This window comes from Wolffia australiana, chromosome 1 (genome assembly GCF_029677425.1).
Source record: "Wolffia australiana isolate 7733 chromosome 1, ASM2967742v1".
Taxonomy (NCBI): Eukaryota; Viridiplantae; Streptophyta; class Magnoliopsida; order Alismatales; family Araceae; genus Wolffia; species Wolffia australiana.
Window position 1 is genome coordinate 27701329 of NC_135835.1, and position 27433 is coordinate 27728761.

General features: G+C 44.8%; 1 protein-coding gene across 4 annotated transcripts in view; it reads left to right on the forward strand.

Annotated features, from left to right (window-relative positions):
* Positions 1-6388: 6388 nt before the first annotated feature.
* UPL6 (ubiquitin protein ligase 6) overlaps positions 6389-27433 on the forward strand; it is a 69955-nt gene continuing 48910 nt past the window's right edge. For 2 of the 4 annotated variants that reach the window (XR_013584003.1, XM_078587859.1), the window contains exons 1-5: positions 6389-6704; positions 8934-9031; positions 9178-9305; positions 16501-16612; positions 23315-23483. Coding sequence is in view for 3 of the 4 variants with exons in the window: in XM_078587859.1 (XP_078443985.1) it covers positions 6546-6704; positions 8934-9031; positions 9178-9305; positions 16501-16612; positions 23315-23483 (666 nt within the window). In the remaining variant the exon portion in view is untranslated. Of the gene's footprint in view, positions 6705-8933; positions 9032-9177; positions 9306-16500; positions 16613-23314; positions 23484-27433 lie in introns of those variants that run through there. The other 2 variants (XM_078587878.1, XM_078587866.1) reach the window with 2 other exon arrangements.

Consider the following 27433-nt stretch of genomic DNA (forward strand, 5'->3'; position numbering starts at 1 on the left):
TGTGTTTTTTCCCATTTTGAGTCATTAAATCAAGATGATCCGGGTATTTTCATCTTCCTCTACATGAATCATAGAGTTAATTTTCTAATTCAAGATTACATTGAACCATATGATCAAAGTTCAAATAAAAAGTTTAAGATAGCATCCACAAGTTATTCATCAAACATCTGGGGGCACTCTCTATTTCGAATTTAGTATAATTACTATCTCAAATATTATTTCTTTATTATTTTTTTCAGTTTAATATAACTACTATCTCAAATAACCATCCAAATATATAGATCTATCTACCTTCTCACTCCATTAGGACATATACCCATTTTATTCTCCTATTTATATTCATTTATCTCTTAATCGCTTCATAGTTACAAGGAACAAATATCTGAGTTTGTGGAAGAAATCTGAGAAATTGGAGCTATTACGTTTCGATTGATGAGGATTTCACTGCAATCAGATATCTCTAAAGTACCATGTACTTTCTTTGCACCATCATATTGATATGAAAAAATCACTTTGAGCCACTCTGCACACAGGGCAAGGTTCTGCATATAGGTCGATGTTTAATTTTAATGTTGCAGATTTGATACATGCCTTTAATCATAGGTTAATTGTGTATCACTGCCTACTCATCAAGTTTCATATTCAAATTCCTATGTAATCGGTTCCAATAATGGGTTATCGTTGAGTTATTTTCTATAAAAAGTGTTACTATTTGTTGTTATTCTTTAAAGTAAGGCTGCTATTTTTTTAGGAAAATTATTTTCGTAGTAATTTAAGACTACTATGGAGTCTAGTGCAGACAATGTGTCGCCCCATTGCGATGATGGTACGCTGGTGGTGGGAATAGAGAGTGAGATTAGGAATTGCTCGCAAGGGCGGAGTTAAAATTTGAAGAAGCCACCTAGAGCAAAAATCTTCGAGTACTTCATGTTAGTGGACGACTCGAAGTACATACGTGAATTGTGTCGTGGTATTAACCCTGCGAACAAATGCTTCTTGTAAAGACCTAAAGATGGGAGTACAAATATTTTTTGGCGACATTAACAAGCAGTTCATTGAAAGCTACATGACGAACTCAAAGGTATAGCAACTTCTCTACATTGTGTTGTAGAAGTGTTTTCCAACCTTTCATCGATGAAGCAGTACTTCACCGGGGTCACTTTGGAGGTGGAGAAGCAATAAATTCTATAACTTATTGTCCGTAGTGCATTACCATGGTCATTTGCTGATGTAGAAGAATTCCAATGAACATGGCGATTCAAAGCATAGTCTAACATAAAGATATATAGACGATGGGAAATTAAGGAGACCAATAGGATTGTGTACACCCAACTAAAGACAACTAATGTGCATAGGTTCAATGTTGTACACCGCGTGTCCCTCATAGTGGTCGCTTGGACTACTCAAAACAGTTATTCCCTATTAGGGGTAGCCGGCCATTGGGTCAATGCAAAATGGAAGCTTCAAGAGCAGTTGCTTAGCATACATCATATCCAAGATGAGCATGATGGGGAGACGATGAGTGGACTCGTCGCTAAGGTCGTAGAATATTTCAACCTTCAATAGAAGGTGTGATAAAAATCCCAATAGCAACTTGACATTACTAACAATTTCTTTACCATAAATATCTAAATTTTCATTAACGTGCAGGTGTCTATTGTCACCACCGACAATGCTGCAAACAACACGTCAATGATGCACTTTCTGGCAATACGATTTCAGTCTAGGAATCCAACATTTAATAGTGTTCGACATTTTCCATGTGTGGCATTTGTCTTGAACCTGATTGTGCAGGCGGATTTAAAAAGCCTTTTGGTGATTCCTAAGGAAGTAGAGCTTCTGCGTTTGACAAAGATAGAGATCCAATGGAGACATCGTTTTTGGTCCGAGTTTGTGAACTAGTGAATGTTATCTCTTGTTCACCTCAAAAGAGGGCAAACTACAAGCAGATATGCAAGCATCTTGGAAAGCCAAACGACAACAAAATGCTGCTAGAGTGTCCGAAAAGATGGAACTCGACGCACACTATGCTGCGCAGCGCCATAGATAAGCAAGACATTCTTGATCACATGGCGTGTGTGCTCATCTCGATGAGCACAAAGAATTATAGCTCAGAGGTCGATGAGTTTATGATGTTGGAAGATTTTTGCAACATATTATCAGTATTTCTCGACGCAACAAACTTCATAAGTAGTTCAAAGGTTGTCACGACAACTATGGTGCTTGTCGTGATCAATATTATATTGGATCACCTTAACAATGTCATAGACCGATTCGATAGGGACATTATTTTTGCCGTGATGGGCATGTTACCAAGCTCAAAGAGGGAATTCATTTGTGATGCATGCGAGGCCTTGAAGTTTACATTCGACAAATATAAGAGTATCATAGACCACAATGAATGCGTAGCAGCAACAATGCTTCTTGATCCGTCAACAAAGGTGGCTCTGATCGATCCTAGAAGCCTTGAGGAATCCATTGCGTACCTGCGATCTTGTCTCCATACTTCACTAAGTCATGATGACCAACCCAATCGAATAGACATGCACGAGTCTAGAGGTGGTCAGCAGCACACTCCTGCAATTACGAGGATGATAACGACAGCCATAGCTAGCATCAAATCCAAGCCGAAGGCAGGAACCGAGCAAGAACTAGATGCCTACCTCAATGAGCCTCTCTTTGCAGACAGTGAAAGCCCTCTAAAGTGGTGGATAGTCACCGATGTGCACATGATAATATGCATATTTAGCATGTTAATATGATCATATTTACATGTCTATTTGCATTAGATCACTCATATTTGCATGTTATCAATCTTAAAATGATTAAATTTATTTTTAGAATGAATTCCTGAATTTTATACATTTTTGTGTATTTTTTGGAAGTTTTCTGACAATAGATTCTTAAGGAATATACTTTTTGAGACAAAATATGATTTTCTTTGAATTTTTCAACGTTAAATTTGAAAAGATATGAATTTTATACGTAGAATATATATATATATATATTTTTGGGATTTTATTTTAATAATTATGAATTTTAAGTATATTTTTAGCCCTTTTTATTTATGCGGCCACGTGTCGCCGTTTGATTCCTCAAACGGTGACAAATCGTAGCGCTCGTTGATGATTAGCAAGGCCATGTGTACACGTGCCCCATGCAACGTGACGCTCACATGGTGACCATTGAGAGGCCATAGGGTCCCCATTGACGTGGCATCGCGTCAGCGATGAGAGGGAACTTTTTTCTCTTTTCTTCTTTTCTTTCTTTTATCTTTATGCTTTTTTTCTAGGTACACGTGGACTCCGAAAAGCGCATGTGCAAAATATGAAAAGTGCAGAATCTCAAGCACTTTGACTTCTTAACAGAAACAAAAAACGAGGACGCTGACGAGGAGAGAGAGGGAAATCAAGGGCTAGGATTTGCTCAACTTCAAACATCCATAACTTTTGACCTAAAACTCCAATTGAGCTGAAATTTTCAGCATTGCTTCGTCTTCCCCTCCTCTTTCCATCCATACTCTCTGATCTATAAATAGAGGCATGAATCATTGTGAAATTCATCTTGAACTTGCTTTCTACTTGTGTGGGCTGATCAAAAGATAGTGAATTTTGAGATCCATCAAGTGTGTTCTTGGTGTTTTGGGTGTGTGGGAAGATGCATTAGATAAGAGGGGTAGCTTACCGGCACTCATAAATTGCCGTGATCTTGGCGAAATGTAAAGATCTAAGGTAAGTGTACTCGCCTTACGTTATTTCTCTCCTGACATCATCGTTATTGTAATTATAGTTTGTTATCATCCTTTCATTTATCATTTCACTTACTTACGTCCCCATTATCTCATCTCTATCTTTACCATCATACCATTCACGCACTTGATCAGTATCATATCCATTGCATCCTCTACCTTATTCTCATAACACTTCGCGTAATTCTACTTATATTTCCTCGATATCACTATCTCGCCTATTCTATTCTCGTATTTATCTCTTCTTGTGCCGATCATCACTGTAGTGAGAAAATTAAATCCTCAATCATCTTTCCCTTTGGAGACTGTCCGTACTCATCACCAACTAAATATTCTTAATTAACTAAATATTTTTATTGAATAATCTCAATTACGAACGATGAATTAAAACCTCTAAATTCGAGATTATTAGCGCGCTTATCCACATCTCGCAATGTTGGCCATGGAGTGCCTCTCTGTGCCAACAACAAGTACATCATGAGAGTGACTCTTTTCAGTGGGTGGTAAGGTTGTGACGCCCCAAAGAGCGAGTCTAGATGTAGAGAGTTTTGAGCTGCTGTGCTTATTACACTATTGGATGCGCCCAACAACCCCACCCGGTGATGGGAACGATGTATCTACATTTGAAACCATGAACGGGGTAATTATTCTTTTACTGAATTTTTCAATATTTGAATTGAAAAGTAACTCTACTTACGTCCGTGATTGCAACATCCTTCCACGAGCGAGGCATGAACATCGAGCGTCTTCGAGAACTGTTCTCTCAAATTGTTTACCTACATCATCGGGAATGGACTACTTACCTACATCCTCTCGAATTGTTTATTCTCCTTAGCTTTCTATTTGTTGATCCTTTTCTTCTCTCACTCTTCTACTAGTTTTCTCTTTTTTCTATTTCTTTGGTGTCTCCCATCTTTTTGAACGGAATGATGAATATTAGATTGGGATGACGCCTTTTAGCCATTAACCAGTAATTAGCAAATTGCTAATTTACAAACTGGTAATTTGTTCATGTTCTACATCATCCCAATTTGCTAATTCCTGATCCCTGTGGAAGATCCGCACGAAGGTTTGCTTCAAGGGGGAAAAGGTAATTTTTGGTAACCAAATCGCCGAATACCTGGTTAATTTCTGGTGAGGGCGCTTTCAAGGATTCGGCCTTAATGGTGGTTGAGGAAGAGAAACCTTTGTTTCTACTTTCTAGATTTATGTTGGGAAATAAATTTCCAGGCTTGAGAATCATTCTTCGTTTTACCTGTCCAACTCCATATCTGGGATCCATTCTATTTATTTGTTGTTAGGATGTGCCAAAGATTCTCTAAGAAACCGGTGGGCCAAGTCTTGAGGAAGTGAAGAAAGTACTCCCATTTGACTATCTTCATACACACTGTGATCTTTTTTCCTTGAATCAGTTCAGCAATGGTGCTGAGAAATTTCTGAGACTTCCTTTTGAAGTTAAACTGTGTTCATTATCTGAAATGCTAGAATAGTCAAAAAGAGGTAATTTTTTTTTCAGTGCAAGGGCATCCATGAATTCATAAATATTCTTTCGGGTTGTATGTGGATCTGTCTCTATGAATAGAAACGATTAAATCATTTGTTAAATGATGAACTAACGAGATTGGGTGGGCCCTTCTACTACAAAACGGTTGCCTTGTCTTCCTTGTGCTTTAGCCCTCTTTTGGTGCGATTAAGAACATATATAGCCTCTTCTGTTGCGATTTTCTTACAAATTAGATGAAATTTTCATCTAGCTGAAGGGTATCATTGTCTCATCCTGGCCTTTAGTTTTTGGTTTTGGTCTTAGAACTTATTCAACTGACCTAAGGGGAATTTCCTTTGGCGGCTAAATCTGGGTGTTTTTGACACTTGCTACAGATTATGTCCAATTTGTAAATTAGCAAATTGGGATGATGTAGAACACGAACAAAGCACTGTCCAAGCTATGAACAAATTGACCAGGCAAAAAAAGGAGAAAACCCTTGAAGAAATTAGCACTCATAGTGAACTCATGCGACACAGGGGGTATAGTTTAGATACATAGCTCTTTCCTTGAAGCGATGTAGCTCATCTAGCACTTGGATTAATTGCTCCACACAGGGGGATCAAACCTGGGACAATATTCAAAAAATTCTACACAATTAACAAAGTAAAAAGAGACATCTTGAAATCGTCTACTGAGTATACAAAGTGTTTGAACATAATTAATATTAAATAATCACGATTAATATTCCAAAAAAGACATCTTTAAATCATCTACTGAGTACACAAAGTGTACAAACTAAATTAATATTAGAAAAGCATGATTAATATTCAAAACATTCTACAGAATAAATAAAATAAAAAGAGACATCTTTAAATCTACAGTGTACGAACAAAAGAGAACAGTATGGTAGAATTTTCTCAAGATTTTACAGTTTTTTATTAATATATTTAATAAATTCGTCATAAAACCCGTCATCCGTCATCCACCTACATCGTTCGTCATTTTCGTCATCTGTAATCCGTCACGGAGGACGGATGACTAAAATCTATCCTTCCTCCGGTTTCGTCATCCGTCACTTCAAAAACGTCATCCGTCCTCTAGCTCTACTTGGGTCTCCGGTTGATCGTACAAAACACAGTGAAGAGAGAAAAGTGAGAGAGAGAGAGAGAGAGAGAGAGAGAGAGAGAGAGAGAGAGAGAGAGAGAGAGGCGGTGGGAAGAAGAAGGTATATAGGAGAGGAAGAAAGATCGGCAGTTGCAGAGATCCATAGATTGTTAGGTCAAGGTCGGAGAGAGAAGGGGAGATCGCGGTATGTACTTCTCCGGGGACGCGTCGTCGAAGAAGAGAGTAGACCTCGGAGGCAGAAGCGCGAGAGAGCGGGACAGGGAAGTGCTTCTGGAGAAGGCCAGGCTCCAGCGGCAGCAGCGCCAGTGGCTGCGCCAACAGAATTCCGCTGCTTTGCTGATTCAGGTGCGCTGTCGTGGATTAACTGTTGATTTCTCAATTTGAACGTTTGACACCGTTTGATTAATTGTCGTGGAACCGGTTACGCTGAAATTTGTGAATAATTGGTGCTCTTTTTGTTTTTAACAATTGATTTTAGGTTTGACGAGCTTGATCGGCTTTACATTCCTTTGGTGGATAAACTTTGATTTCTAAATTTGAACGTTTGACACCGTTTGATTAATTGTCGTGGAATCGGTTACGCTGAAATTTGTGAATAATTGTTGCTCTTGTTGTTTGTAACAGTTGATTTTAGGTTTGACGAGCTTGATCAGTTTTACATTCTTTTGGTGGATTAACTGTTGATTTCTCAATTTGAATGTTTTACACCGTTTGATTAATTGTCGCGGTGCTGGTTACGCTGAAATTTGTGAATAATTGTTGCTCTCTTTGTTTGTCACAGTTGATTTTAGGTTTGACGAGCTTGATCAGCTTTACATTCCTTTGGTGGATTAACTGTTGATTTCTCAATTTGAATGTTTGGCACCGTTTGATTAATTGTCGCGGTGCCAGTTACGCTGAAATTTGTTAATAATTGTTGCTCTTTAGGTTTGTTGCAATTTATATTAGGTTTGACGAGCTTGATCGGGTTTACATTTCTTTGGTGGATTAACTGTTGATTTCTCAATTTGAATGTTTGACGCCGTAAGATTAATTGTCGTGGTACCGGTTTTGCTAAAATTTGTTAATAATTGTTGCCCTTTTTGTTTGTTGCAATTTATCTTAGGTTTGACGAGCTTGATCGGCTTTACATCCCTTTGGTGGATTAAATGTTGATTGCTGAATTTGATTGTTTGATAACGTTTAGTTAAATTTTGTCACGTTCAATTTTGAGTGCTGGTTACTTTCAATTTTGTGTGATTAATTGTGGCAGTTGATCCTAGGTTTGGGAATTTTGGTGAGCTTCACGTTTCTGTTACGAGGTGCAAGTGTTGAAAGCACTCTTCCCATTGTAAGAGAAACGTGAAGCTCAACAAACTTGCCAAACCTAGGATCAACTTTTACAATTAATCACATCATTGATTTTAATCGGCACCGAAACTGTTCAATGAGCGTATCAAAAGTTCAAATTCAGAAATGAATTGTTAATCCACTAAAAGGAATGTAAAGTCGATAAAGCTTGTCAAACCTGAAATCAATTGCAGCAAATAGAAAGATCTAACAAAATCAAGAAACGGGACGAGGGATAGAGAGGAGAATAGGAAAGATGGAAGAGGTAAGAGAGAAGACGAGAGAGCGGTAGGTGAACAAACTCTCAAGAACCTCCAAATCAGGAGTTCTTGCCCTCACGAAAACCGGATACAGCTACTCGTGCCAAGAAACCACAGGGTAATCATTCATCAAAAGTCCCTCCAATGACCTTACAAGGGGGTATTTGTAACCCTACGATATCAAGAATCGGTTATCTCATCAGGACTCTAACAAAAGATCAACAATTATTCACAAATATTTGTCTAAGATTTCCGCTAAGGGCTTGCAAACTCTAGTCCGGTTGGTTCACCATTTGATTGGATTGATAAATTCTCAATGACGTGGATTATGAATTCGAATTATTCATATTGATAAATGAAGAGATGCTGCCTTGCGGGAAAGACAGTGATATGATCGTCCCAAAGATGTACCAGAGGAGAGCATGTGCACATCAAGGTGCACATGCGACAGCCTACTGAAAGGAGTGGGAAGGTTGGCCTATAAATAAGGAGGGATATTCTTCCAATAGATCGTGGAGGAGGATTCATGTTCTTCAGGGGAGAACTAAGATCGATCATAATTAGTTCTCATCAATTATCGTTTCTTTTCCTTTATTTTCATCATACAAGTTCAAGATTATCGTGAAGCATTGGGAAGACAGTGCTGATACTTGAACGAGCATTCACTGATGCATCCGAGGACTCTCCATGAAGCCGTAATTGCTAATTTGTGGAATCTATTTGACCTGACCTCTTCGAGTCTTTATTATTCAGCGCTGCTGATTAGGCTTAATGTTCTGAATAATTGTCGCATTTGATTCTTGGTTTATTGTGGAAAGATTTTTTATGCTCTTTCATCTTTTTTTTTTTTGAAAGAAAAAAAAACTCGTTCATCTTCTTTCATCTTATTTTAAGTGGAAGATTTCCACTACGAACATGCGTAAACTATTTTACCATTTGAAGATGCTACTCATAGTGTGAGGAAATTAATTCTTTGTGGCGGCAGAAATTCTACAGAGGGAGAAAAGCTGTTGAAAATGAGCGTTCAAAGCTTCGCAAAGAGTTCCTTGTTACCTATGGACCCCGTTGTGAGAAAGTTAACAGGTAAGCTTTCGTTTCTTTTCTGTTGCATGTCTGCCATTTTTCCTCATTTTTTGTTAGTCAGAAACATAACTTAAAAGTTGAGAAACTCGTTATCTTATTTTTCTACAAAGTTGTGATTTAAAAATTTGATCTTCTTATTTGGGCAGACATTGTTTTGGTCCAGAATCCGACTTTCTGCGCCTCCTGCTCTTCTTCTTCAGAGGGAGTAGTGATGTTGACCTTACTACGCTAATCAATTCCAGTAGGCTTTTGCTCAAATTTTCTCGAGAAAGTTGTGAGTACAATCACTCTATTTTTCACCTTTTTTTTCCTTATCATTTCCTTCTGTTTCTTTATTTTAGTATAACGAAACATCAAAGGAAATTTTTTTGTGAATTCTTGGTGGACTGTAATAAACCATTGCCAAGAGAAATATGCTTTTCTGATATTACATTATCTAGTGTTCACTGTTGAAAACAAGCATCCTTTCCTGTGTAGTTTTATATTTTTTCGTTATTTGTATTTGGGGGCAAGTGACTAAGCCCATACCCGATAACTTATGTTGTCTTTATTATTCTGGGCCCATTAGTGTCTTATTCTTAATGGGCCCTTCACCTGTAACTTCTATTTAGGCCGGTGGTCCATGAGTACGAATCTGAGGCTCTTATTTTTCCAAACCCTAGCCTCCAGTGTTCCACATGGTAAATATATTTTCAACTCATCAAAGAAATATTATCTTTGAATTCTTAGTTGACTATAATAAGCCACTGAGAAAACAAATCCTCTTTTCTGCCATCACGTACTCTAGTGTTCACTAAATTTAAATGCTAATCATATGTTGAAATTTTCTGACACAGAGAAAACAAATCCTCTTTTCTGACACCAAGACAACTGATGACTTATCCATAACCAGTCCATCTCTTGGTTTCTGGCACTTGATCAAACCTTTGGTCTTTGTTCTCCGTCTGCTGCTCCCTGTCTTGAAATGCGGACGGCTAGGGTTTTAGCCAAAAAAACACAGATACTTCCTATTGAATGAGATAGGTTGGTTTAAAAAATCATACAACTTGAAATGGGTGTGCCCCATATCATTTAAAACACCAAGCATTTAAAAGAAAACGAATGAGCCTCTTATAATACGTGGTTCATTAGTACATTAATAAGATACAAAGAAAAAGAGGAGACTGTCTAACGTCCCTCCTGAAGTTGGTTGTGGATTTTGATCATGTCCAACTTGGAGATGAGTCTCTGGAATTGAGGGCCAGGCAAGTCTTTGGTGAAGATGTCAGCAATTTGCTCGGATGATCACCCAAACTGAGGTGTGATGACTCCTTCAATTTTTTCCTTGATAAAATGCCTACCAATTTCAATGTGCTTCTTCCTGTCATGCTGAACTGGATTCTTGGCAATGGCAATGGCAATGGCCGATTGGTTATCACAACACAGTTTAATATCATTTGGAGAGAGTAACCTCAGGTCTTCCATGATGCCTTTGATCCAAAGTGCCTCATGTACAGCATGTGCGAAGGCTTTGAACTCTGCCTCTACACTTGAAAGGGCTACCACCTTTTGTTTCTTACTCCATGTCACCAGACTGCCCAATGAAGGCACAGTAGCAAGAGTTGGACCTTATGTCTATTATTGAACCAGCAAAGTCGTATCAGAATAAATTTTTACTGACACATCCCCATCTTTGGTGAACAAGATACCTTGGCCTCTGTCGCCATAAGATAATGCAAAACTCAGTGTGCTGCCTAAAGATGAGCTTCACATGGATTGTTCATAAAGTGGCTCAAAGTACTACAACATATGAGATATCAAGTCGAGTATGATTTAAGTAGATGAGCTTACTTATAAACTCTGAAAGGAATCTTTACTTACAGGAGGCCTATTGTTTTCCTTACCCAGTTTGACATTGATGTCAACAGGGTTCCCAGTGATCTTCTGGTGAGTTTCCCTGTCTCATGGAGCATATCCAAAACATTCTTGTGCTGAGAAATGTAAATACCTTGTTTCGAGTAAGCAACCTCTATTCTCAGGAAGTATGTTAGGGTTCCCAATGCCTTAATGTCGAACTTCTTAGAGGGCTGTTGACTGAGTCTCTGAATTTCCTTCTCATCGCTTCGTGTGACAATTATATCCTCCACATGGACAATAACAAGTGCGAGGGAAAATGAGGAGTTATGCTTAATGAATAGGTATGTTCTCTGTTGCTCTAATGATATCCCAGACTTCTAATAGCTGAAGATAATTTTCCAAACCAAGCCTGTCGTGACTGCTTTCGGCCATAAAGTGCCGTCTGCAGTTTACACGTCACATTCGGCTTATCTGATAATTGATATCCAGGGGTGTAGTCATATACATTTCCTCAACTAAATCATCATGCATATAAGCCTTTTTTACATTGCATTGAAGCAGGTTCTATTGCAGTTTTGTAGCCTGTGCAAATCAAAATTCTGACAGTGTTGAAATTGGCTATAGGTGCAAATGTTTCAAAGTAGTCAATGCCATATGATTATGACCCTTCGCTACTGGTCTTGTCTTATACCTTTCTAGAGTCCCATCAGCCTTAAACTTTGGTGAAAATACCCATTAGTAGCTTACGACTTTCCTGCCAGGCGGTAACACAGCCAGATCCCAGGTATGATTTTTCTTCAGCATCGTCATTTCTTCATCCATAGCATTCTTCCGCAGTCCACTTCTCAAGGCTTTTTCAACATTTCTGGGAGCAGGCGTCTCTTTAGGAAAATTTAGAAGTACCTGGCATTATGAAATCAATTTATAACTTAGGACAGTTAATGCTCCAAAGGATATCTGGGATTGCTTTGACAACTCCTCACACCCTTCCTCAATGCAATAGGTCATTCCAGGTTTTCGCCATCTGGTCAACAGTGGCATTATTCCCATGAGGAAAGCGTCTCATCATGCCTTCTAATCTCTTCCAGATTCCTGCTGGCATCTTGAATACTGAGAGTTAGAATATCAGAATGGACGAGAGCACTGATTGCAGCAACAGTAATCGACCCCCTCTCGATAATCCCTTAGCTTTCCACCCCTCTAGTTGTCTGTCCTCCTTCTCAATGACCGGTTGCCAATCTGCTCTTGTCATCCTCCCACATTGTTAGTGGTAGGCCCAAATACCTCATTGGGAGTTTCCCAATTGATGTTCTCAGTATCTTTGCGTACTGTGTCTCGTCTTTTTGAGACAGGCAGTTGTACCAAAAGGCTGATTTGCTTCGTTTAATTTGATCGATTATGATAGATAAATTTTTTGCTTTCCTCGTTGAACCTTTGATGAAGAAGGTGGTTTCATCCGCATACTGAAGTAGTGGAATCCCATTTTGGTGGTTGGGCAGTTGACAGCCTCCCAACAATCCCTGTGAGCACGCCTGATCAGTACAGACTGCGAGTGCATCTATTGCAGGACAAACAATAATGGTGCCAGTGGGCATCCTTGTCGCACCCCTCTTTGTGGCTGAATTTGATCTCCTGGTCGTCAGTTTATCAGCACCGTGCAGGACTACGCTGTGATGCATCTCTTCACCCAACTGATCCATTCCTTAGGGAAACCCCTTCTTTTCATAGAGGCCCACAGAAAATCCCATTCTAATGAATCGTAAGCCTTGGCACCATTCCTTGGCAAAATTGACTTTCCACATGAACCCTCTGGTACAATTCCTCTTTCCATGCTGTTAGTATTTCTCCCACTGTTACTGCACTGTCAACCAAGAGTCTGTGGAATGAAAGCTGACTGAGTGGGTCCAACAAGCTCTCCTATCCTGGCCCTCAACCTATTTGCCAGCACCTTTGCAATAATGAGATAGATAGAGTTTGAAAGTGGAATGAAAGCTCTAAAATCTTCAATTCTATTTGCCCTTGACATTTCAGTAGGAGGAACAAATATGATCTATTGATATTTTTTTTGAAAAAAATGATCTATTGATCTATTCATATTCCCTCGTCCTTTTATCTAAATTCTTCAAGTGTGGCCATCACATCAGGTCCAACCGAATTCCAACACTCGCTGTAAAAGAATATTGGGATGCCGTCTGGACTTGGAGCTCCATCCCCATTCAACCCTGTTGGCGGAGCTCTAAGCATTTTATTCTTTTCCTTATTTAACCCTATAAGTCTGAATATTACATTTATATCCTTATTCACTTTTCGACCATTGTATTCTCTAACGGGTCTTACTAACGGCTAGTGGACCCATCCTGTATAAAACTAGGGTTTTTTGCCCTTCAGAATAGTGAAGTTCTTCCTTCGTTCTTTCTCATTTCCCTACAAACGAATCAATTCTGCTTGATGTTCAGGGCTCACTGTCTTTGCCCCCCTACTGCACCACTTTCTCAGGTTCCGTTCCCTTTTTTTTGGAGAAGGATCGGAAGTGGTCTGCAATGGCCTGTCCCTCTGCCTATGAGCCAATGTGTTCTCGATGTCCCGGCTTTATTCTCAATATCTGATTTGTACTTCTGCCATTTTCCGCCAGGTGGAAGAATCTCATATTTGCTTCGCCTGCTCATAGCCATAATTGTCTTGAGGGTTGTCTTCAGTCCATCTCTAATTTTTTGTCTTCCTCTGCCACCACTCCCTGCCATCCTTTGCGTTCTTGAACCTCTTCTCCCTCTAGAGCTCTGATGTCTTCCAACTCATTCAGTTGCTTTACTTTGGCTAGAGCTTCATTCCTCTTCTTCCTCTTGATTTCCCAAACCCGTTTTTGATATCCCATCAAATGTCGCTGTATCCGTTTCAATCTCTCAGCCATTGTCTAATATCTGACCCAGCTATGTGTTGTGCAGTCCATGCTTACTCTATCTCATCCCTGAAATTGACTTCATGGAACCATGATTTATCCATCTTAAAATATGTGTATCACGTGAATGTCTCATTTGTTGCCCACATGATGGGAGTATGATCTGATAATGGTCTTGACAATGATCTCACGTCTGCATTTGGGAACTTTTCCGGTACCCTGACTGAACGTAGAAATCTTTCCAGTCTAGATTTCTTCTCGCCTCTGGCCATGTTCCTCCGCGTGTACACACAGTCCACTGGCCCCATTTCTTGTAAGTCTGCGTTGGCTATGAATGACCAAAAGTTTGCCGAGTCAGGGTTTAGCCCTCCCCTGTTATTTGGCCTATCTCTCGACTCTAACACCACATTGAAATCACCCCCCAACAGCATTGGAGACCCTTGGAAGTTGGATACCACTTCTGCCAGCTAACCTCATAATGCACTCCTCCTTGTGGCATTTGCTGAGCCATACATTGATACTATTACCATCTCAAAATCATCACTTATCCTTCTCAGCTTGACTGTTGCCATCGCTTAACTGCATTCACTGCCAAGAATCCCTCGAGAAATCCTCGGCCCGCTGTGTTCCACACTCTAGCTTCACAAGATTCCAACATAGTTTCTTGTAGGCATATTATTGTGGCTCCCCATTCTTTCAGATGATTTCTTATTACCCCTCTTCTCCGCTCATCTTGGAGCCCGCGAAAATTCTATGAAACACACTTCATGATTGAGCGTTTGTTCCCCCTGCCCCCTTCTGGACCCTGAATCCTTCTGGACCCTGTATGATAGCACCTGCGGCCATTTTGAGTATTGTAATATCTGATGAATATACATCTGATTGCCCCTGGTCAAGCTTTCCTGCCTCCATGTGAACATAAGAAACACATCTGAATGCCCAAAAGAGGATGTCCGACGTGCCTATGGAGCAGCTTGACCTGATCTATGAACTGAGGAAGCTTTTGGGAGGTGAGACAAGAAGTGGAGAAGCCTTCTAGGAGCACCTAGCCATCTTCCCTTCCACACGATGAGGTCCTCTTCCCGGTTACGTTATCGCAGAGAAAGCACTCATTGCTATCCAGAATGAACCGCCATCCACAATCATCAAATAATTTCTACCCTTATTAGATCACGTACGTGTAATACACTCTTGAGTACGGGAACATTAAGAATAATGCCCCCAATATGAAGCCCTGCAGCTGGCGGTTGACTCCAACTTTTCTGTTGTCCTGTTGTTGGGCGGTGAAGTTTGTGCCATTGAGTGGACTGATGCTGATCATTGGGATGAGGAGCCTTGTAGACATTAGTTCTCTAAATTTGCCACAATGGCATCCAATTTCCAATTCATGTTGTCTTGGTCTTGAACAATGCGGTCGCAAAGATCTGATAGGCGGGAATTGAACTCCTTCATTGCTGCCTTAGTGACACCCTTGGCTTCTCCCTTTGGCATCCTTAACTGATCGTGCAATGTTCTTGGACCTATGGTGGCGGAAGCCTTTGAGCTCTAATACCAATTAATATGTTCTTGGAATGTATTGGTGGAATTTGACCAATGTGATTCTCAGTAGGCTCTCTTTCCCTTTCCTTTTTTATGTTTTTGTTACCAAGCCCTGTATTTCTCTTAATTGTGTAAGTACCCTTATGAGATCCGTTTAATTTGGATCCACCATATTGGGTCTGCAGAGACCCAATTGATGTAACCCAGTATCGTTACTGGGTAACTCGTAATGAAAACAAGTCATATTTTTGGTTGAGTTCTCTCTCTTTCTCTTGGCGGCTAGGGTTATGACAGTGGAGAAGACAACAGGAAGAAGCTTCCCTGTTGATTGTTCTCCTCATTGATCACCTGGCGGCTGACAAGGATTCTGATTTCTTGTGACAAATCTTGATTCCAAATGCAATAATGATTCAATACCAATTCTGGAATATGATAGGAGAGAGGAGAGATGAGAGATGAGAGACAAGAGAAAGACTGAGTTCATTGCTGGGAGCAGTGTCCGTTGCAAGCTGCAAGGAGATTGCAATAGGTGAGAGCAAGAAGAAGTGGGAGAGATTTAACACAAAGGTCGAAGGGGAGAATTAGAGAAATCAAGATGGGAAGGGGGAGGACTCATGATTGAATTCTGTCTGCCGTGCGAGTCTTCCTTCCTCATTTATACGGGTGCAGGGTCATTGGCCTGGGCCCATTTGGGCTGATAGAAGGGTCAAGACACAGTAAGAGGCCGGCGTTTGGCGTAACAACTGCTGAATTGAAATGGAAAATAGAGAGACAGGAAAGGAGATGAAAACCCAATTCAATCGGCTGCTCACGGCCTCCTAAGAAAAAGGTACAGATATTTGAGTAAAAAATCATAAAATAAAGAACTGCCTTAGGTGGTGAAAAAGACAAAAATATGCCTAGATACAATGTAGATCATATCACTGAATCATTCAAAAATATCACGAAAAGGAATGGTCTAATCCATGACTGGCTTGGTTTAGCTGTGATGTCATGCTGATGATGAAACCATGGATACAAGGTGCCAGGAGTCGCCTTCGTTCAAATATGGATGCTGCAGAAAGTAAATTAACAGTCTTTTGACGGTGTTGTGTCATCTGTAGCAGTAGCTTTGGTTACCACATGGTGACGATAAAAAAATCTCTAATAGTAGCATTTTCTGAACTGCGACAATTTTGATATGCCAAATGTCTTGCAGGTGATCTTGTCTGTTTGTTTTCTGGAGATGAGTATTCCAAAATGCGCGCAGTTGCTGATTATAGGGTTGAGCGGTATGTTTATTGCTGCCTCCAAGCAGTTCACCACAATAGGTGAGTTGTAACTTATGTGATGTATAATTCCTTTTTTGTGCTGGACTTCAGTTTCCATTTATAATGCGGGGTTGAAAAAATACACTATTATCAGATTTCTGCCTGTGTTGATTTATCTGGAAGTTGGTCATTTTTATACTTCAGTTTTGTTTTTCATTGCATATTTTAAGGATATTTTCAGATGCTTTTACATTTTTTCGTTTAATTCATAGGATATTCGTGAACAATATAAGTAGACGTTAGGATTGATGAACTCATTTTCAGATTTTCCCCGTTATTTGCCTCTTTCAAAGACATGTCTTGATAATAAATCCACAGAAAATCAGTGAAAGCAAATCGCATATAATCAGTAATAGAGATAGACGAGGGTGGATCTATTCAAGATATTCAAGAATTGCCGAAAATATAGTCTTCTTCAAGATCAAGAATGGAAGGAAGAGGAGAGATGCAGAGGGGCAGTAACAAGTAGAATCATTCCAACCAAATCGATCAAGCCTTCTAGATCGGGAGGAGATCCCAAATACCAGTCCTCAATCACTGCTGGAATGGAGCCTCTGAAATTGATGCTGCTGTCCTGTGTTGTCCCCATTTATAGAGTCCAGTCCTCACTTGCTATCTTTCTCATGTGCGATATGAATCTGCATGTAAGAACTTGATACATGTTCTCAGATTTGTTTCCAATTATGCCAATTATGCCATGTGTTTGCAGTGGGTACAGTACGATCTCTGTTTTGGATCCTCCTTGACTCCATCTCTTTAGTCAGTTTTGTTTCTACGGTGATGATTCTGTCCATGCTCCTTCTGCTCCTCCTGTCCTTTACTTGGTGGAGGAACTCTCTTGTGGAACATGGCTGAGGAGTCATGCCTCTCATCATTAGAGTGGACCTTCAGTCTGCCTTCCTCCATGAGAGTATGGATGGATTCATCTAAACATGGTACTTTCTCCCGATGGATGATCTGCTTCCTCACATCTTCATTCACAGGAGTCACACCACCTAGAAACATAAGCATCCGGTGTCTAAAAGCGTGTCGTCTAAAAGCGTGTCCCCATTTATAGCGATCCTCTTTGCACCAAACGCACATGCATATTCCATAATAGAACGGCATCCTTGGGTCATTTTCTGGCCTTGGTCAATGAGAGGATACACCCTCCAGATATGATCCAGCTTGGAACAATTTGTGTGGATCTGACCCCACATTTGCTTGATGGAATCAATACGGAGGAAGTTGTCGTACATTACAGGGGTTAGAGTGCCTGGCAATCAAGTTTGGATGAAGGCCCCCTCTGCATCCCAGGCATTAGACTGTGGGCTATCTTCTGCCATTAGGTCATTCACCAAGTGTTTACTCAATCGTCTTGCCTTCAGTGTCAGCATAACAAACTTCTGGCATTGATAGGAATTTGTACCAGAGAATTTTACTTTCTCATGCTCTCAAGGCAATGGATGTAGGATCTTCATAGTCTTGTCCATCCAAAGCTACTTGAGTGCCAGATACGACTGTTGGGGAAGAGAAGAAGAAGATAATGACATGACTTGAACAGAGTACATGTAAGGGTATATGTACCCTAAGAGGGAGAGAGGATAATAGGGCTAATGGGCTTATAGAATAGGGCCCATTAGCCCATGAGGGATAGTCTATCACTAACACCCCCCCGCAAGCGAAGTATGGATATCTTCCATACCGAGCTTGGAGACGGCACGTTGAAGAAGAGGGCGGGAGAGTCCCTTGGTAAGGACGTCCGCTGCCTGGTCGGCGGATGCAACAAAGTCCAGGTCAAAGATCCCTTCGTCAACTCGCTCCTTGAAGAAGTAGCGGTTGCGCTCCATGTGCTTGATGCGGCCCTGTTGTCCAGGGTTCTTGGCCAACGCGATCGTCGACTTGTTGTCGCAGAAGAAGTGAATCGGGCCAGCATACTCCACGCGAAGATCGTGAAGGATGCCGTAAATCCACTGGCCCTCAGAGGCCCCATCGGCGAGTGCGCGGTACTCAGCCGGCGCTAGAGCGGGAGACTTTGTCCTGCTTGCTACTTTTCCAGCTGTGAGACTGCCAAAAACAAACGTGCAGTAGCCCGTGGTAGACCGATGATCCACAACGGAGCCGGCAAAGTCAGCATCAGTGTAGACTTTCACTGTCTGGTCAGTGCTGCGAGGGAAGAGCAGGCCCTTTCCGGGGCAGCCCTCCAGGTACGCAAGGACCCGGTGGGCGGCCTGATGGTGAATCTCCCGTGGGGAGTGCATAAACTGACTGAGCAGGTTGGCGAAGGCGATGTCGTGTCGAGTGTGCGCCAAGTAGAGGAGCTTCCCCACCAGCTGCTGATACCGGTGGGAATTCGTCAGCGGTGAATCCTCCCCTTTGCCCAACTTCACGTTGGGATCAATGGGAGTGCTCACCGGCGCACAATCGGTCATCCCTGTCAGTGCCAGTAAGTCGACGGCGTATTTCTGCTGCGAGACGAAGATCCCACGGGGGGAGTAGGCTACCTCAAGACCAAGGAAGTAGCGAAGGCCGAGGGCCTTGATCTCAAACTCCTTAGCCAAGGCAGTGCTGAGGCGGACAGCTTCGGCAGCATCAGATCCCGTGATAAGGATGTCGTCGACGTACACGGCAAGAATGGAGACACCGGTCGGACGGTGACGGAAGAAGAGAGAGGCATCTCCATTTCTCTGAGTGTATCCTTCGGTCTTCAGAACAGAGGAGAACCTCCCAAACCACATGCGCGGGGACTGCTTGAGTCCATAGAGGGACTTCCGTAGTCGGCACACGTGACCGGGGGGGCCGAGTGAGTAGCCCGGGGGTTGCTGCATGTACACCTCCTCCGTCAAGTCGCCGTGCAAGAAGGCGTTCTTGACGTTGAACTGGCGGATGGCCCAGTGGAAGTGCGCTGCAAGCGCCAGAAGAAGCCGGACAGTCTCCATCTTCGCCACGGGAGAGAACGTCTCGAAGTAGTCCACGCCATAGGACTGAGTGAACCCCCGAGCCACAAGCCGAGACTTGAGGCGTTCGAGAGTACCGTCCGCATGATGCTTCTTGGCATGAATCCACTTGCAGTCCACTACCCTCTTGCCCGGAGGTAGTGGAACGACGTCCCACGTGTAGTTCTTGAGGAGAGACTGCATCTCCTCGTCCATCGCCGCTTTCCAATGGGGAGAAGCGATAGCATCGGCTAAGCGTCGAGGAACGGGATCCGACTCGATGCGGGTGAGGAACAACCGGTAGGGAGGACTCAGCCGGTCAAAGGAGAGGTAATGAGAGAGGGAGAGCTGCCGAAAGGGGAAGGGCAGGTAACGAAGAAGAGGTAGAGGACACGTCCAAGGACCCCGCAGGAGGAAGTGAGGAAGAGGAATCAAGGGGAGAAAGATCCGGAAGTGAGGAGGGTGGAGTGGGAGTGGCAGACTCCACGATCGGACTTGGCCCCAAGGGGGGGGCCGAGGGAGCCTCATCCAGCGGAAGGCGTGATGAGGTAGAGTAGTCCCCAAAATAGGGTTCATGCTCGGCAAAGGTGACGTTTGCCGAGATGAAGAACCGCCGAGAAGGCGGATGATAGCACCGGTACCCTTCTTGGAGGGAAGAGCAACCCCCCCACCCACACCGGAGTCCGCGTCCATCAAACTTCGTGCGTGTGGGAGAAGTATCATGGACGTAGGTGGTGCAGCCGAAGATACGAGGCAAGAGTCCCGTTCGTAAAGAAGCATTCGGGAATGCCACAGTCATCCGGTCCAAGGGGCTGGAGAACTCCAGGAGTGGGGTGGGGATACGGTTAACGAGGTGAGTACTCGTCAAAACCGCCTCTCCCCAATAACGCCCCGGCGCCTTGGAGTCCAACAGCAATGTCCGCGCCGTCGAGGTAACATAGCCGATGCGACGTTCAGCCATGCCATTCTGCTCGGGCGTGGCCACACAAGAGGACTCGTGGAGGATGCCCCGGTCGGCAAAGAAGGAGGCGAGGTCAGCGTTGAAGAAGTCCCGAGCATTGTCGGAACGAAAACGCTGGATGCCTCGACCAAACTGTGTCTGTACCATGGCGCAAAAGTGTCGAACATTCTGCGCAACCTCCGACTTCGCAGTCAGGAGGTAGACCCACGTGTAGCGGGTAGCTTCGTCCACAAAGAGTAGAAAGTAGCGGTGCCCTTTCAGACTGATCTGCGGTGCCGGCCCCCAAACATCACTGTGGACTCGGAACAGCGGGGTCGATGTGTGAGACGAGGATGAAGTAAAGGAGGATCTGCGGTGCTTGGCTAACTGACAAGGTTCACAAAGCATAGTCTTAAGGTCCACGCCCGAACACAACGAGGGAAAAAGACGCTGTAAAGTGGAGAAAGGTGGGTGTCCAAGTCGCTGATGCTCCATCAGAAGGCGTCCCCGACGCTGCTCAGCCACCGAGAGAAGAGTCCGGTGCACCATGAAGCACTGGGAGCGGCCTCCATCGTCCAGCATCAGCAGTCCGTTCTCCCGCCTAATCGGTGTAGTCCGGCCCACCTTGTCAGACAGAAACATGCCGTCAGGTTGTAGGTGGAAGGAGCAGGAGATAGCATCAACTAAGCGCTGCGGAGACATAAGCACGGCCCGCAGGTCAGGGACATGGAGAACGTTGTGGACCACACCGAGGCCGTCCACATAGACTGCCCCGATTCCGGCCACACGGAGACATCCACCCCCGGCCGTGAGGACAGTGCGGCCACCACGATGCCGCTCATATGATACAAACCGGGCATTGCTCGAGGTCATGTGTTCGGTAGCCCCCGAATCAAGGACCCAAGTCGTATCGGAGACGACAGGTGAGTGGAAGGCCGTATGGCCACAGTACCATGCATCTGAAGATGAAGGAAGGGAAGACGCACCAAAGCCGCCGAAGTAGGCCGTGGACGGATTCTGCAGGGCAGCCATCTGGTCACGGAGGCGGGCCAAATCTGCCTGAAGCTGTTCCATAGTCACTGCGGAGGGGCTGGCGGAGGAGGAATCAGAATGGGCCACCATGGCCTTGCCTTCTGCGGCCTCTTTCTTCTTTCGCCAGTCATTCAGGCGCTTCTTGCACTTGTTCTTCCCGTGGCCCGGTTTGCCTGTCACGAGCAAATCGTCGTCCCAGGTGGAGGAGCGGCGGAGGTGGGCGTAGGGAGGATCGACGGTGCCTTGCCGCCTGAAGGGAGGGCAGAAATTAGTGCGGTCGACTCACCCGGGGGGCCGGAGGAGGGAGTCCCATGGAGGAGGAAGTGGCTTTCCTCTTCTTGAAGCTCCTTCACCAACTCCTCGAGGGCAGGAGGACCTTCCTTGCGGTGCAAGGCACGACGACGTACGTCATCATACTCGCGGTTCAGGCCATTGAGGAAGCCCATGATCCGCAGAAGAAGCACATTCTGGAACGTCTTGGACGTCGGATCGTCGGGCGGTAGGTAGTAATCCACTTCATCCCACATCTTCTTGTGGGCAAGTGCATATTCAGAGATCGTCAACGACCCCTGACGGAGATTGCTGGCCTGACTTGCAAGGGAATAAAGACGCCACCAGTCGCTTTCCCGGCCACAGAAAGAGCGCACCTGATCCCAGAAGCCTTTCACCGTTTTCTGATGCGGAAGACGGTTGCGGAAATCTGGAGCCAGGGTGTACGCATACATCCAGCCGAGGATGAACTGGTCCTCAACGTCCCACGCTGCATAATGTGGGTGGTCGATGGTAAGGGGGTCTTCAGTGCAATGCTTGAAGAGCTGGCGCGCCTTCAAGGTGGTCTCGACGAAGCGCATCCACGGGAGTAGATTCGGGCCCCGTAAGAGTGTCGTCTCGGGGACCGACGGAAGCGGTTGAGCCACCTTGTAGGACAGTGGCTTCTCCAGGAAGTCGGTTTCGGTGAACGGCATGGTGCTGTTACGGCGCTGCTACGGTAGTGCTGCGGCTGCAGCTGCTGTGCGTGCGCGACGGCTTCGGGCTGCGGCTGCTGTGCGTGCGCGGCGGCTGCGGGCTGGCGATGTCAAACCCTAGGGAAGGAGCTCTGGAGCTCTGATACCATGTTGGGGAAGAGAAGAAGAAGATAATGACATGACTTGAACAGAGTACATGTAAGGGTATATTTACCCTAAGAGGGAGAGAGGATAATAGGGCTAATGGGCTTATAGAATAGGGCCCATTAGCCCATGAGGGATAGTCTATCACTAACAACAACATCTTGCACCATTGCAGAGGATGAAGGAAAGACCTTCTTCCCAGTGACACCAGCCCTTGGGTGGAGGCTGATGATGATCAACAGGGGAAGGTAATCACAAGTTGAGCCAGAGGCATTCTCGTCATGACTGTTGGTGCGGAACGGACCAGCAGCCAGCCTCCACATTTAGAGTTTTAGAAATAAAAAGACAGCCTAAATTTGTGCTTAGGGCCTAGGACGAGAGTGGGGCTGGGCCCTGGCCCAGGCCTGGCCTGGATTTAGGTGACTTAATTCTCATAAAGAAGTCACTTAAGCAGTGAAATAAATATTTTTTTGAGAGGCTCCCAGAATCTGTCACTAGAAGACATCCTGTGTGATGTAATGCACCTGTAAGGCCCATGATTTTCTGTATATTCATGCATTTACTTCATTTGATTTGCAAAAGAAACTCATCAATAGTAATACAACTTGATTTCTTATCTCTCCTACCTCCAAGAATAAAAAAATTATGCATGTGACGCCATATGGCTGAATAGTTAAGCATTACTAATCAATGAAATTTTCCACAGGGACCTGTTTGAGCATCAATCTGTGTCAGCCAACATGCCTTTGATGGTATTGCTTGATGTTTTGTCTCTCCTGCTATCTCACGAGCTTCCATGGTGTGGCAGAGTTGTTCATTTCCTTACGTTGAAGAAAGGGTTTTCTCTCTTCCGAGACATTCTACTGGTTCGAAAGGCAAGCTCTCTTATTAACTTCTTTGACCACGGTAACATGAAGCTAATACAACTATTAACGTGAGAGTTTCCATTTGGGTGCCCGAGTTGAGGTTATCTTAGTTTTGGTGTGCAAGTTTGAGAAAAGATGAATTCCATTGAACTAGTTTTTTTCCTTTCCCTTAGACTTTGATCGTAATCTGAAGTTTTTGAGAAATTCATTTTTCATCCATTCCTGCGCGACAGTCCCCTCCGCCGGGCGAGCCCGAGACCACCCTCCCCCCCACCCCCCGCGCGATGGTCCCCTCCTCCGGGCAGAGAAACAACGAGCATGCCAGGAAGATATTTGCACCACAGTAATTCAACAGCCCGTGGTGGTGGTGCCTATGACAGAGGTTAAAGACATGGAAACTCCCAGGAGGCAGGGGTCGAGGTGGGTGTAGAGGGGGGAGCAGGGTTGGATCCCAAGATGGCAACGAGAGAAGCAGTGGTAGATATCGAGGAGGCAGTAACGACAATGGAGGGCGTGGCGGTAGTTGTCCTCGGAGCAGTTGGCATTGTCCTAATGCAAAGTGGTCCTCGGAGCTGGCTAGGAAGAGAGCAATTGACTGGCGAAAATGACTTCAGGGAACAAAAAGTAGCACGGAGAATGCGGTATACCTCCACCTTATGGGCAAGTTGAAACAAAACCAAACAAAGGGGTTGTGTGTCAACTGCTAGAACACAGGAGCAATTTCAATAGCAGCACCAGGGAGACCAATGCATATGGTGGGGAGCCTACATGATCGACATGCGTGACATCTTTTGTATGCACATATAAAAGACAGATCCCATGAACGCACGGAATCTCTAGCTTGCACATGGCGGGACCTCGATGGGGGGATGGGGAGAAATGGTGACGATCTGACCATGCATGGGAGATGGCACTGGGGGATCCCGAATGCAGATGAAACAACAGGCAGGCATGGGCAGGCGGCACCTAAGAGGTCATCGGATTCACGGGTGCAAGGCCATGGAGGAAGATTGGTGGATCCAAGCATGCGTGCAAAAAAATTAGCATATGTGCGCAACTGCAGTGATGCACGAGTATACCGTCAAAACTGGGAAGAGGATGTCAGGAGGACACACCGAATAAAGCCAAGGAGTTCGCCCTATACAGACCGGGCAAAGAAGGGACGTGCAGAAGGGACGGAGCTCCAAACTCGACAAGGGGGGATGAAAGAGCTCTGGGAGAGACAACATGGCCGGTGGGAGGAACAAGACAGAGGCAAGTGGGAGCCAAGGGGAGTTGAAGATACAGAGGAAAGATGGGTGGCAGTGGGACCCCGTCGTGCGAAAAATACACGGCCCGTAAACCCAGTACCACATAGGCGACATGCCAATGAGAAGAACAGGTGTTTCAGATGCCTAGCTCGGGGACACCACGCACAAGAGCGCAGAGGGCCGGTAATCTGACGCCGGTGTAAAGGGGCAGGTCATCGCCACGTTAAGTGCCAACAAGGAGAAGAAGCCAATGGTTGCAAAGTGCAGGTGGAGACACTAGACCGGATCCAGGGGCCATAAGCAAGTAGTCCAGCTGCGGAAGAGGGGAATCCATGCAACGCTATTCTACAGAAGTGCTTGGTGGGAGATGTGCTAGGGGGTACTTCAGAGGTAGAGGAGGCCCGTAGTGGGCTATGGAAGAAGTTTCCGAACTTGGCGTCAGCGGAATTGTGGAGACTGGATACCAATACCCTATTTCTCCGGGGGTTATCCATGACGACATATGTTGCTGTCTGCGGTTGGACACCGAGGTTGATGACATCACAAAGGTAAGATGGCGTCGGGTTCTCCCCATGGATGGGATCAAAGGGAAACAAAAGGCAGTGGTCGGGGTGGAAGTGCATGGGGTCCTAATGTTGCAGCGAAGAAGGTTGACACTGGAGTATGGTCGCATCATTTGGGAGACTCAAGAATATCATCTCGACGGGCTTGGAGTAGGGGGACCCCAACATGGTGCTACTAGAAGTTGAAATGACAAAAGGAGATCCGATCCCAGGGTCGGTCCGGTTCCAAGATGGTGGGAACTTCTTAAGAGTGGAATTCCGACGCAGGATCCCACCGCCGGCACCGGGCACCACAGGGAGTCCTGGGGCTCGACAAGACAAGCTGGAGAGGGGCTCCCCCATTTGAGCACAACCGGGACAGCAGACTATGGAGGAAAGTCCAGCACAAGTGGGAGAAAGCAGTTCTACGATACACAGGGCTTGCCTGGCACTCGTCGTGCTGTTGCTCACGACCAAGCCCGTGGAAATTATAGAGCGAGATGGCTCAAATCATCTGCAGTCACCAGATGTGCCGGATGAGCCGAACATGGTAGTTTCCCAACAAGGAGAAACCAGCAAGGTAAGCCCAAAGCCCACGATGGAGAAGGGTAAGGACGCCCTAGAAGACACGTCGGATCAAGAATGCAGACCTTCAACACTTTAACGGTATGGTGTACCGGCGAGGGAAATTGGCCCTGACTGATGCAGAGGGCAAGAAGGCATGGGTGGTGACCAGTAAAATCGGTCAAATGCGGCTGCGAGAAGAAGGGCTTTCAAGGAAAGTGGTACCAAGGCATGTGACGGGTGGGGGCAAAACAAAACAGCAAAACAACAGGGGGAAGGAGATTGAGAATCAGATCACGCAACGAATGGTGTGTGAGTTAGCCGAGAAAGTGGAGCTGCAGCCGGAGCCGCTTCAAGGGAGGAAGTCATCAGAGCAGTGCGTCTCTTGGAACGTGCTCGGTCTCCGAGATGAAGGGAGACGTGGAGTGGTGGGTAGGTATTTGCGCTAATGGGGAGCCACAGTAGTCTGCTTACAAGAGATGATGTTGCAGAAGTGTGGTGCAAAAGAGTGGAATTTGGTGGGCCGAGGTTTTTTGGAGGGACGTGTGGCAGTCAATGCAGTCGGTAGGTCGGGAGGTTTACTAGTTGCTTGGAACACGGCGGTTTTGGTTACGAAGGGTCTTGGACAGGACAGTATGTGATTGCAGTAAAGCTAAAAAGGAGGAGTGACAATTTCCATTGTGTTGTGGTGTCGGTCTATGGCCCAGTTATTGCAGCTTGTCGAGACAGACTGTGGGAGGAGTTGGAAGGAGTGGTCTCACTCTTTCTTGGTACTTTAATATTATTCGGGGGGGATTTCAATGTGACGTTGGAGGCGGGGGATAGACCAAAAGGGACTGGAGGCCAGGACCCAGGATCAGCGAATCTCTGGTCTTTCTTTTCGGGTGCTGGATTGCAGGAAATGGGGCCGACAAATTGTACGTACACATGGCAAAGCACGAGGGGGCCCACCACCCTATCCCGCTTGGAAGGATTTTTGTGCTAAGTTGAAATGCTGGATGAATACCCATTAGCCAATGTGCGAGCACTTCCTACGCCGCTGTAAGATCACATCCCAATTATTTGGCAAGATAATGCCAGCCAAAATAGATCTACATACTTCAAGCTGGATAGATCGTGGCTACGGGAAAAGTCTCATGGTGGATATCACAACCCGATCGAGGCACAGCCGCGGTGAGGTTGACTACCAATCTGGCAGGACTAAGACAACACCTTATGGGGCTCAAGAAGAAAATTCGAAAAGGGAGACACCACAGAAGGGATGAAGCACTATTAAGAGTCCGACAGCTGGATGACATAGAAGACACATGGTGCTTAGTGGAAGCTGAACTCAATGAAAGAAAAGCCTGCAGAGAGGTGGTGGAAGAGGAAGACAAGAAGATAGAGCTTGATTGGAGGCAGTGCTCACGGCAGCTTTGGCTAAAGGAGGGGGACACCTACACTCGCTTCTTTCATTTGATGGCGAATGGAAGAAATTGATCGTATTAAATACTGAGTGTGCAGGTGGGGGACTGTGAATACATTGGAACACGAGCCGTGGGAGGAGCATTAGCAGATCACTTCAGCGTGGTAACTAAACAGGGGCCTCGAAACAGGTGGAGGT